Here is a 12,535-nt window from a genome sequence, read left to right as displayed (position 1 = left end):
TCTTGCCTTTAGTTTTCACATGGTCACCCTCATCTCACCAAGTTTCACTGGTGACATAAAAACAGGTGATGGAGGAGAAGTTATAACGTAGGCTTTTGGGCTAGCAACACACTGTCACAGCCATTAAAGGGGCAAAAATACTTCAAAGAGCTTTCCTTGGTGGCTGGTTTTATCTTCCTTCCTTAATATCCGCAGAGCATATTTCTGAAGAGAATCACACAGCACCCACGAATCATAGGAATCCTACCAGTTATAATGGATACCTACTTTGATGCCCTTCGACAGTTCAGCGTGACTTCTCTCCACTCTCTTGTGCTTGGAGAACAAAGGACCCTTGTGGATGCTCTTGTTCCTGGCAGTGTTATCCATAGCAGGCAGCTCACCACCCTCACTTCTGGGTCTCTTTTGAGTCACCTTGGTTGACTTTGGTGCAGGATGTGCTGGAGACATAGGTGGCAATGGTGGGGGTACTAGGAGATCTTTCTTCTGGGCTTCAAACGAAGCTTTTGATACTCTGGACATGGGAAGAAAATTCAGCAACTGGGATGAATATGGTGTACTTATAATGTAGGGATTTTTTTTCAAACTTAGTTACATTATGTACCAATTCTATTTAAATTTCTCTGGAAGTGTGAGATGACGCATTGACATAAAGAACACAACAAAAGTAAAACGAAACTTCAGGGATGTCACTGTGCGTTAGATACCACAGCTTCAGCTGCCAACAATGTACAAGCAACTTGCTTTTCAAGTAGGAATAAGTCTCAGGACTTGCTTTTGGAGTAAAGGTGTGCAACCAGAACATCAAGATGTTGCAAAAAGGCATCCATCCAACACAGCCCCTTTTCACTGGAAGGGGGAAAGTGGTAATTACAGCAACTAAAATCCCTAGGATAAATCACCAAACAATGCAAATTAACTGCCCCCCTCTTCCCATTACAGTAGAAGGTATCTTCTACGATCAGAGATACTCACTCTGACACTTGAACCTGTAGGTGCTTTCACAGAATCAAACTAAGTTGTTCCTTTTAGACTTGCCAGCTCAACTAGACAACACTTACAAAGCTGAGAGGATTCAAGTAAGAGAGACTTAAAATGCTGTGCTTTTATATAGCAGAGGCTGTCACATTTAATAATATGGTGGAGTATCATATTTCTTATCACTTCAGGTTAGGATTGTCAGCTCTAAGGATTAGGCAGCTTTAAGCAGCAGCAAAGAGCTCTAGACTCATTTACATAATTTTTATTCAGCTTCTCAAAGTGTCTAAAAAACCACTAAGCATTGAATACCAACTCATGGACTGCAACATCAGAGGAGGAGAAAATTAAGTTAATCTGAGGGAAGACTGAGACATGACATTGTATCTTGCTTCATTCTGCTGTGTGTGGGATAGTCCTTTCCCTTCTTCCACAACCCACTTTTCCCATGCTACAGTCCCTACTCACTTCACACAAGCTCCCCAGCTTCACTAATCTGGTACGGCTGATGCTCCAGGGAGGACCACTTTACATAGAGCACAGCAGCATCCCCTGGCCTGATCCAGAGCCCTCTCTTCCCCAAAATGCATCCTTATTCTTCCTACTCCAAAAGGCAGAAAATGACTAAAAGGGGTGCTCATTTTCACTGAGGAGAAAAAACGGAGGAATGTATCCCAGAACTAAAACCTTTCCATTGTTACCACAGCTGAAATTTCCTTTCCTCCAACTATATGTTAGTCCCAGTGTCTCACTGCTTTAATTTCTCTGCAGAAAAGCAGTTCATTCACTGTCAGGACAATGCTACATACTAATCAAAGTCAAGACCTCAAATTCAAGCCATAAGCAAGCCGGAATTGAATGCAATAGCCCATGACTGATGCACAAGCCTCCACTCTGGGAACACTGCCCACTTGAAGACATGCTCTTGGAAGCAGGCCCTAGCAAAGACCTTGCCAAAAGTGCTGTGGCAGTACACTGATATGCAAATTACAGGTTAAGTTTCAACACATCTACCAGAAACACTGCAAATGCTATACTGCAATAAATGAAAAATTCCTGGCAATAAAGGCCACTTGAAATTCCAAAGTCATGATTCAAAAGGCATGATGGTCATGTGTCTGTTAGGTCACATACAAAAAAGACAAAGATAACAAGATGATTTTAATGGACAAGGGAAATGCTCCCTACCTATCTATATATACAAATTTGTTTTCTGGACCAGGCTTTGCACATTCCATCCCTATGCAAATTTGGGCCAGTCACAGTTAAAAGCCTATTGGTGCTGCAGCATCTTGGTTTGGTTAGAGAAAGAGGGAGTTACATATCCATGCAGTATTCCAGTTCAGCAGCCTCACACAGAAGCGAAGTGAGAAAATGGGGTTCTGCAATATCCACCACATCCACCTCTGTCTTCTCAGCTGTAAGATGACATGTCCCACCTAGCACAGACACCATGTGCACTAGCAGGTAAGTGCTATTCAAAGTTTGTAACTGGCGATGGCAAAAGCAGCTGAGGGAGTAGACAGTATCAACATTAACATCTGACTTCCTTCTATCATCAGGACTTCTTCAGTTAAGAAAACAGCAAGGATACCCAAGTCAAAATTTACGGGTATACAGTTACACTTAGTACAGTATCCTTTCCCAAGAGGCTGCCAGAACTCTCTGCTGTGGCCATGACTACTCAGTCACGGGAACAAGAGTCATGACTTCTTGCCCACATTTGCAGCTATTTCACATGTTTGTAGTGGGAGTCTGAGCAAACAACTCAACTTGCCTGGATCTCAGTTTCTCCACGTGCAAAATGTGTTCACATCATCTTCTCACCTTACAAAGACTAAGAACTTTCAACACACTTTCAAGGTGTCCTGAACCTGATAAAAACTTTTCTGTTGCTTCCCACACAGTGAAAGAACAAACCTCCCCAAAATAAGTATGACAGCAGAACCCAGAATAGGAAGGCACAGGCAAAGAAAAAGTAGGTCACAGAATCATTTAGGCTGGAAGACACCTTTAAAGGTCATCTAATCCACCTCCATCCTGCAATAAGCAGAGGACTTCTTCAAATGGATGACAAGTTCTCTTGCCATCTCCTAAAACCTTTAAACGATCATGCAGAACAAACTTACCTTACTCCTCACAGAACAGTTACCACCTTCCAGATCATCTAGGGCAACAACATGCCAATAAATTGCCACTAATATAGTCTGGACAAGGTGAAACAACTCCTGCATCCCAGCAGGAAGACAGTCTACCACGCTGTTTGCAGCTCAAAAATAAAGTGGTTTTGTACAGATTTGTTTCCTGCCTCTGCTCTGAAAGACAGCAGTTGGCTACCTACCAGCTTGGAAGGAGAAGTAGCACAGGCGCTTCTCGCAAAAAATTTCCTCCAGCATAAAAAAATTCTTTGACCTACGTGCAATATATGGATCGGAGTACACAGCAACATAAGCTGCAGAATGGACAAGTTCATGTTTAAGATACTGAAGTGTTCATTCCCATCTCAACTGCTAGAATTCAGGACAAATGCTATAATATTCAATGATTCTGCAGCAGTGGAGCTAGAGTATGGAAGGATGACCAGCCACTGAAACATCAGCTTATGCCTGAATGATTAGAACCATAATCCTCAGCATTAAGAAGAGGAAGGAAGATAGGTGACGCTCAGGTATCACTTCACACCTGCAGCAAACAAAAAAGTAAATTATATTCCCATAGCCATGTGGATGGTTCCAGGATGTAACAACAAATCTGCAGCAGATTAAGTGTCAGAAGGCACATTATGTTATAATATAAGCAAAGTCACAAGTCTAAGGACTGGAAGTAAAGTTCTTTGTCTTATCCTTTTTAAGAAAGATTCAGTTTCACACATCTCTCTGTCACCCACCACCGTATACTCACTTCCATTTTTTATTGGAGTCTGTGTTAACTGAAGACTGCAATGCTTTTGTTTCTTTCTCTGATTTCATTTTCTTCCTATTAACCTCCTTCTCCATTTCCCTCTAACAGGAAGAAAAAAGAAAAAAAAAATCACTCAGACTTTGAAAGTTCATGTAAAGTACAGACCAACACAACCAAGTTTGATTCTGGTTAAAAAAAAAGAAAAGATATTGGAACTGACAAAGTGGAAACCCAGCACACAGCAGATACATATTTCCGGCTCACTGATAACACTCACTGAAATCCTAAACCAACATTTTATCAGCTTTTGCTTGGACAGATTAATTATTTTGTAGTAGCAAGGATGAACTGCTAATCCTCTTGTTGGCAACAGAAATAAAAATTAAAGCACTTCCACTGCTGAAGATAAGCACTTAATCTGTTCTTGATGGGCTTTTTTCTCCTACTTAATATGAATTGTACAGAAACATATTCAGATTCCTCATGGCAAAGTCATGAGCTGGAAGCAATTCTCTGTGTTGTGGTATGCCTTATCAGAGGGAAAGAAAAAATTGCATTGACAGAAGAGTTATATCACTCAGATTCCCTAGATGAGCAAAGGTTCTTGGTTTTATTAACATGAATTCCATACAGGTAACATTTTAAACAGTCAGATAAAACTGCTTCCGTTGTCTTCCAGAAGAACAGGAACTATTTAGGCAGAAAAGTAATAAATAATACTTATTTGCCCTACATAGATCTTAAACACCAAGCATGCATATCATCAGCTCACTCGAATGAAAAACTTCAGAATCATTTGCTATAAACCAAGAAAACAAACCTCCTTGCATTTATCAGTCAGTGTTACCCATAGCGTGCCTGCTGGTAGCCAAAAGCATTCTAGGACTGTCTCTCTCCTGAGACTAAATCCAGGTTGCTGCTGCTGTGGTGGAGTTCAGTGGGTTGTGCTCAGCACAGTCTAGCTCTGACGGGGTGTTCAGGGCAAGGTTCCTGCACCTGGGTCATGTCTTTAAACCATTTCTCAGGTTGAGCTCCACACTACCGCAAAAGATAACCTCATCTAGATGGCTGCATTGACACCAGAGCCTCCAAGGACACTGATGCATGCTGACATAATCCAGACAGTAAGGCTCTGAGTTAGGTTTTCCTGCAATCAGACACTCAGACTGAGGAAGACATGTCTGACATCAAATAACTCCTGTCTTCGGTCTTTGAGACAACAGGACAGATTTACTGTCTGTCCGTTTGCCTTTCACTTGCCGCTCTGCAAGCAAGGGAGGACTGCTGGGGTCTCTCAGATTTCTTCACCATTTCCCTGCTCTTCTCAAGTTCACCCCCACAACTATGGGAAGTTCAGAAAATGACAAGACTAAACAAAACGTATGTAAGAATCAAGGTTATTCACTCACACATGCTAAGCTACCTGCTCTGTGAGGAGGGCCAAAAAGGTATACAGGCACTGAACTACCCACAATGAATACCTCTGGAATTGGACTGCAGCCAATTCTTTGTGCAGCTGAATCAGCTGGCTAGAAATATATTTATAGTCCCCTGTGGGAGTTAGCTTTCAAAAAAACACTTGGGAGTAACTACTATCTCTGTTAAATAAATGGCTGTCTTGTAATTCAAGGCAGAACAATTATTATAGTTGAAGGACTCTGCAAAGGAGTCCCTGGAAAGCCCCTTACTGGATACACTAGCATTGCTGCTAGCATCACAGCAATTTGAGGGAAAATCAAAGTTTTCTCTGCATTTGTCCAAGCAGTGAGATCCAAAGGAGTCTTTAGTGATGGTTGTTAATAGCAGTGCTGGGTCAGTTAAAACCTGCATTTACAGAAAAGCAAAAGGTAGGGGGCTGCTGCGATCATCCCTACTAACAACAAGAGTTCACACTCTCAGAAGTCATTCCTCTTTGCATAAGCAAGCAATCACAACTGTTTCATAGAAATAAACAAGACTACACAGGAACAGACTACACAGATTGAGGCTGAATGGCTAAAGGCAGCAGAAGATGCATATATGGACAAAATGGAAAATCACAGACCAGGGTTGCCTGGGTCAATTCTCCCTCTGGCCACCCTCACAAACTGCAGGTAAGGTGCTCTCACACAACAGACATTGAAAAGATATTGTAGATGGCTGCACAACCTGGGAAGTCCTTCGGATACTGTGCTGATTTTAAAGGGGTTGTATGGGGACGGATCACCACAGCCAAACAAACCTCTCTCCTTGGGTTGAAACTTGGAAAAACCCACAAATGCTACCAGGGGGTTGGCGAGCCACGTGTCTCAACAGCCTGCTTTCAAAAGCTCTCCTGATAGAGGAGGGCTGGGATTTTGTTGTCTGAGAAAACTAGCATTTCAAGAAAACACAGCAAAAGCGTTTTAAAACACTGAAGCATATGTTAGCTTATAGGACTTTTCACTTGCTCTGCAGGGGACTTGCCACCAACAAGGAATATCTGTGGACAGTTTTGATACACATTCCCTTTAGATGCTGGCTAACACCTTTATAATAGGAGCGTAATGGGTCCACTCCCAACTTGTGAAGCAGAAATGAACTCTTTGCATGGGATTTTCCAAGCACCACCTTGGTTCTTGTACAAACCCAGCTCCATCCCTCACCTTCCTCTTTTGAAGGGACTTGGAAGGAGCATTCACAGATTTCCTCTCTAAGTCCTGCTTCCTTGCATTGGGGAGTTCCTTGGCCTCTGCTCTCTTCTGATGACTGTCTTTGCCAGGAGGCTGGGGGACTCTTAATAGGAGAGGGAGATCTATTTTTACAGTGAGGGACTGAGGGAAAGGGGAGTCCCTCACTGATGAGGACAACTTCTCCATGATATGCAAGGTAAGTTTCTCCTTGTGGAAATTCTCTTTGGCCACAACAGCAGGCCTGTGACCACTAGTCCTGGTGTGGGTTGTGCCCTGGTCTTGAGGAAGGGGACTGAGAACGAGATTCTCCTGGGCACTGCCAAGCAAAACATCTCTCATGAGCTGGGGGTCCAAGCAGAGTTTCGCATTAGCCTGGTGGAAGCTCTTCTGCTTTCGGTTCTCAGAGGGCTCTTGCATTGACAGTTTCGGGTCTCTTCTGTCACTGGATTTTGGCTTTCCTTTCGTTTTGGCTTTTGGCTTGTCTCTGGAAGACTGGTCTCTGATGTCAAAAGAACCAGGGTCATTCTCCACCTTCAGGCTTCCCTTGGGCCCTTCATGCACTCGGGCCTTACCAGGCCCTTTGATACCCACAGTCTGCCTGGGAAAGGGCTCCTCAGCATGCACAGACTTCTGACAACTGCGTTTGGTTGGAAGATGAGTGTCCTGAGGAGTTCTGGCCACTTGGCCAGAGCTCTTGTGATGAGACTCCCTTGGCTCAGCATGCTGGTGGAAGGAATAGCTGCTGATGCCCTGCCCGTGCTCCTTGTCTTTCTCATGTCCATCCCCATGGGCAATTTCGCTGAGAATCTCTGCTGGCACTGCTGGTGGATTCACCTTGGTTAGCCAGTTGTCTAGCTGCCACTTATTAGAAGTTGGTGGGTCGGGCTGCAGACAAAAATAGAAAGGAAGGATGAAGGTTGATGCCTTGATATTATACTTCCATCCTAGCACAGCTTAACAGAACTCAGACAAATTTCCCCTTGCTGCTAGAAGACCTTGAAAGTGAAAGATCACGGGGCAGTGAGGATGCTCTAGCATGTGCACATCAACACTTATTTCAGACATACAGATGTCTTTTTTGCACAGGATGAGTCAAATGCGTTGCACAACACTCCTTTCACAGCCCTACCTGTCACTCAGTAAAAGACCAGTCTACAGGAAAGCTTCATCTTGGTTTGCCACTAATCAACATTGTTGCACAATTAGACATTATATTAAAAAAAGCAGCAGATATAAAAATGGATTAGGTACTGCCCTCCCAACTCCTTTGGAAAGTTATTTGCTCACAGCCCCGCTCTCAAAACGAACAAGAAGCTGTGCCAGCTACCACATCTCATTGAAGTCAGACAGGTAGACTGTCAGGCTCCTGTGGTTTAACTGAAAAAAAAACCAAACCAAACCAAAACAAAAACATTTACAAAAAAAATTGTATAGCTAGCATGTCAAGTACAGGCTCTTCCAAGTCCGCTGCCTACACAATCCAAATGCTGGCTCCTGTGTGGATCAAGCGAGACAAACAACAATCAAGGTGTGAAGGCCTCTGGAGTCACAACAGAATGCAGCTGCTTACAAGCCCTGCCTAATCATATGTGTCAGCATCACTGAAATGCATATGTCATTATCTGGGCACCATCAGAGCACAGCTACACTCCCATCTTCACCAATTCTCCCCGGTCACAACTCTCACTTCTGAGAAGAACCACAACTCTCCCCTGAAAATAGAAAGCCTAGTACATGAAAGGCTTTCCACACTAATGATGAATCCCTTCTGCCATGATTTTCTTCTCTATCCAGATTCGATCCAGAACACATGGGTAAATGAAACATGTCTTCAATTGCTTTTGAGTGAGCCAGTCCAGAAATCTGGTTTAAAAAACAGAGTTTAGGTTTACCATGGGTCTGTAAGTAAAATTAAATTACTAATTCCATCATACTTATCAAATTACACTAATCTTCTTTATTTTAATTAGAATTTTAACTTATCAGCTACCGAAGAGCATTTTTATTTTGGTCAAACACTATAAAAATATGGCCAAAAGACTTTGGTTTATAATGTAGGTAACCATCAGAAAGTGACATACTCTGATCTTTTTCTGGCTTGTCTTATTTGTACTCTACACCATTATATGGGTTTTCATAAGGTTTTCCAAACACAGAGAGTAAGAGACTTTTTTAAAAAAGAAGGAACTATTGCTTATAGGTCTTAAATTCTGTGCTTTTGCATGTGAAGAACTGACTATAAACAAAAGGGCCATGTGCACTGACTCGCTCCTTGAGCACTACAGATGAACAGTTAGCTGAATAAAAAAGGATAAAATGGTCAATGGCAAATAGCTAGGATTTCATTAGAGTGAGAAGGTTCTTACAAACCAGTATGTTCAGGAAAAGCCAGATAGGATTTGGTAAAAAAACAGAAGTACAACATCTTTTTCATTCCAAAGACATTAACATTGCAGAGGGAAAGGTCTGTAACTGAACTACGAGAGAGTAAAGCGTACTAGATGCAAGATGAAAAGATATGCCTTCTCAAATCCTGTTTTATGCACTTAAAATTCTCCCTATACATGTGCTTCTAAGGTAAAAGAAAGGAAAGATAGGGCTCGGGAGTATGGGAGAAAAACGACAAGGTTTCTGGGCTTTGTGAGAGTACCTTAAAACTGTCAGCAGATTCGTTTACGTCAGCTGTGGTCCATAGGATATAACCATGCACTTTCCATTGGCCTGAGAAAGTTTTGCATAGTGGAGGAGCTATTTGAAACCATGGGATACAAGCACTTCTGCAACAGATTTTTAAAAAATGCGTGGTCTCAATTATGAAACTTTAAGGCATCAACTTCTGTTTGTCTGCTTTTCCCAATAATAGCCTCAGAAATGCCAGTGCAGCACTATCCAAGCCAAATTCAATAGAAGCAAGTCTGAGCACATTCCAGCAGGGCCGATTCACTTCAACTTTGATCTGAGAGAGGCTGAATCTGTCACTTACACACAGGAGCTGCAAGGAGGCAGCAGTTCCTCTTAATGGATCAGGAAGCTGGTCTTGCCCCAAAGCAGCCCATAGTCTTGGCACCCAGAAAAGCTGCAGAGACGAGCAGCAAACACCCCAGACAGGCCATGCTTCTCATCTGCACCTTGCTTGTGTCTCACTAGCGAAGGCACTAATTCCTCCAGGAGCACTAGTCAATGTCAAAGGAGAAGAGGCAACATTTCAAGGTTAGACACAAAAGTCTAATTATGCTATTACTAAGAGTTATGTAACTGACAAACTCTAGAATGGAAGAAAAGGCCAAGAAAAGTCGGATGATGCAGCAAAGATGTCAAGGGAACACCTGAACAATGACTATATTTCAGGTTTACAGTCTCTCCCAGAGAGATTGAGACAAGAGGCTGTATTTAGCAACTTCTATATTTTATCTGTATTTACCTCAGGTGCTGACGCTCTTGGAGGGTCATTTGCTTCACTGCCACTCGAGTTGCTTTCCGTCTCAGAGTCTGAAGAACTGTCTGAGTCACTGATGCTCCCTGACTCTGGGCTGCTGGAATGTGCTGAAGCCACAATCCTGGGCTGGGACTGCGGGACACTGCAAGGCCACCATGAGACAACATTAGGAAGCAGCACAGGTGAAGGTTGCTCATTGTATTGACATGGCAGGATTCAAAAATAAAACTGAAACCCTTATTTTGGCATGGAGAGGACAGAAGGCCAAAGGAATACACTGCCATACTCAAAAGATAAAGGAGCAGAATAAAAAAAGGCTAGAATTAATAAAATCTTCCATTTCAACCCAATCAGACAAACACATAAGCAGGACATCACTGCTACCATATGAAGCTGCACTTAGCAAACCAAAATTTGAAAAACAACAAATTGCTAAGTGCTCTTCTGAAAGCCCAACCCTCAAAAGAAAAATTTCCAATAAAGGCTAACAAAACAAACATGCATTCCAGGATGGTTTCTCTGTTTAGTATCTCCCCGTTAAGTTTTCACTTGTTCATCTGTGTTACTTGGTCAAGGTGCTGAACCATTTTGTTAACAGTCTTTTCAAGCAGCAGCATATTTTTGCAAAACCTTTACCCTACTCAAAACTGTTTTCCTCCAGCACTGACAGTGGGAATGGAAGGAACTGAGGGACAGTTGTGACTTTTATGCACAGCTTCTTTTTGTTTTGAAATGGGCTTGCAAAATCAAGATGTATCAACAGATTTGCATGATTTGGAGGCCAGCTCCTTGCTGATCCAGACTGATACAATGAGAACACTATTTCAAGAGCTCGCAGAGATGCAGATCATGCCAAGAAGTGGTGTGCCCTTCTGCAAGTCTGACTTTGTAGACCATTACCCTGTGCTTGAAGAATATGAACAGTTGGGGAAATAGAATTCTGGTTCATAGGCAAAATCTAGCATGCCTGGATTATAAATTTCTAATTGGAGCTGTACATAAAACTCCACACAATTAAAGCCAATTTTCAACAGCAGCTTCAGGCAGCTAAGAACCAAAGCCTGTATCTACAAGAGGAAACCAGGAACCCATACCCCATATATACCATATACTCCATATATAAAACATAGTTTTGTTTTCCTCCTTATTTTGTCTAGCTAGTAGTTTGGGAACAAATGTGTACCTTGGAGGAGGAAGTGAATAAGGTGGCTTTTCAACAACCTGTTTTGTTCACAAAAACAAAGAGGAGAGGGGGAGGAAAAGTTAGCTTAAGGAACTGAGAACAATGCAACAAGTCATGATGATTTAAAGGGATGTCTGTGTGCCTAGTGTATAAAATATCTAAAACTGACTTGGTCGTCACCACTCTCTTCACTATCACTGAGCTGCAGGTCATCCTGGAGAATTCTGAAAGACAACCAGAAGACAAATATCAGCCAAGGCAAACACATTTTCAAGCAGTAGACACTCAAAAAGACTTGTTTTGCGTTTGCCAAAACAAATCAACCTCCCACATCCTTTCTGAACACTTTGCACGCTCTATTTGCTAAACACTATCATTACCTGAATAAATGATAAAGTGATAACAAACAACCTAGGTATTTTACTGTGCTTTCCAATCAATCTCAGGACAGATTGCAATGGAACTCACTATCATTGGCTGCCAGCTACAGACAACAAAGACAAGGTTCTGTGATGGGAATGCTCCTCAACGAAGGTTACCTATCACACTAACACAGCCAATAAAGGTTAACTAACACAGCCAACAAAGGTTAACTAACACACTAACACAGCAGAGCATGATGGAAGAGTCTGAGTTCAGATTGATAGAGCTGAGAGCAGGCTGTCTGCAAATGTTTTCAAAACAATTTAATCCTCTGCCTGCAGGTGGTAACTACTGCTTGCAATTTCAATGTATTACTGAGGTTTTCAAAAGGGTAAAGGAAGGATGTGTGGGAAGGGACACAAAGTTCTCCCAAACTGCTACCCCCCTCTTTGGGCAGGTATCCCAAAAGGAGCTGGAACAGACAGGGAAAACTTGGTGTTCAAAAGTATAGCGACTCAAATCTTGAAAGTAGCTGGAGACCAACTCCTCAACCCAGAGAATTAAACAAGTGTCATTCTAAAAATGGAATAGAAAGCTTGGGAACTGAGATGGGGATTTTAATCAATCAGTTAAAAAATCTGTATATTTCAACCTTATTTTATACTAAGGGCTCTCTGTGATATTTTTTTCTCATACTCAAGTAAGAAAAATAAGTCTCCAGCCCCTCATGACAACATATTTTGTATGAAGAAAACAAGTATGAAAGATCCCCAGTGAACCACATCACCTTGGAAAAGTAGGGACAGATTTAGTGTTCCCGGCGCTTGTTACAAAAAGGAAAACTACACAAACCTTCACACTCTTTCAAGCCTTCATAACAAATTATGAACAAAGTGAAAAATTTATGCTCTGTGGGTCACCTCTAAATGGCTGTGAGCAGTTCGGTTTTATGATTCATTGACAAGTGAGTAAAACTGCGAATAAAAAGTTATTTTTTTAATTTAAACACAATCCCCACTAACT

General features: G+C 42.1%; 1 protein-coding gene across 6 annotated transcripts in view; it reads right to left on the bottom strand.

Annotated features, from left to right (window-relative positions):
- The window catches only part of AFF1 (ALF transcription elongation factor 1), a 111,015-nt gene that overhangs the window by 15,622 nt on the left and 82,858 nt on the right, over window positions 1–12,535 (bottom strand). For 5 of the 6 annotated variants that reach the window (XM_054064779.1, XM_054064777.1, XM_054064778.1 and 2 more), the window contains 6 exons: window positions 11,319–11,373; window positions 11,150–11,187; window positions 9,952–10,108; window positions 6,504–7,415; window positions 3,880–3,980; window positions 268–514 (listed from right to left, as the gene is read on the bottom strand). In XM_054064779.1, the coding sequence (XP_053920754.1) occupies window positions 268–514; window positions 3,880–3,980; window positions 6,504–7,415; window positions 9,952–10,108; window positions 11,150–11,187; window positions 11,319–11,373 (1,510 nt within the window). The remainder of the gene's footprint in view (window positions 1–267; window positions 515–3,879; window positions 3,981–6,503; window positions 7,416–9,951; window positions 10,109–11,149; window positions 11,188–11,318; window positions 11,374–12,535) is intronic. The other variant, XM_054064781.1, reaches the window with a different exon arrangement.

The sequence above is a fragment of the Cuculus canorus genome, chromosome 4 (assembly GCF_017976375.1).
Source record: "Cuculus canorus isolate bCucCan1 chromosome 4, bCucCan1.pri, whole genome shotgun sequence".
NCBI classification, from domain to species: domain Eukaryota; kingdom Metazoa; phylum Chordata; class Aves; order Cuculiformes; family Cuculidae; genus Cuculus; species Cuculus canorus.
Note: the sequence above shows the minus strand (reverse complement) of the source record. Positions and strands in the feature narration are given on the sequence as shown.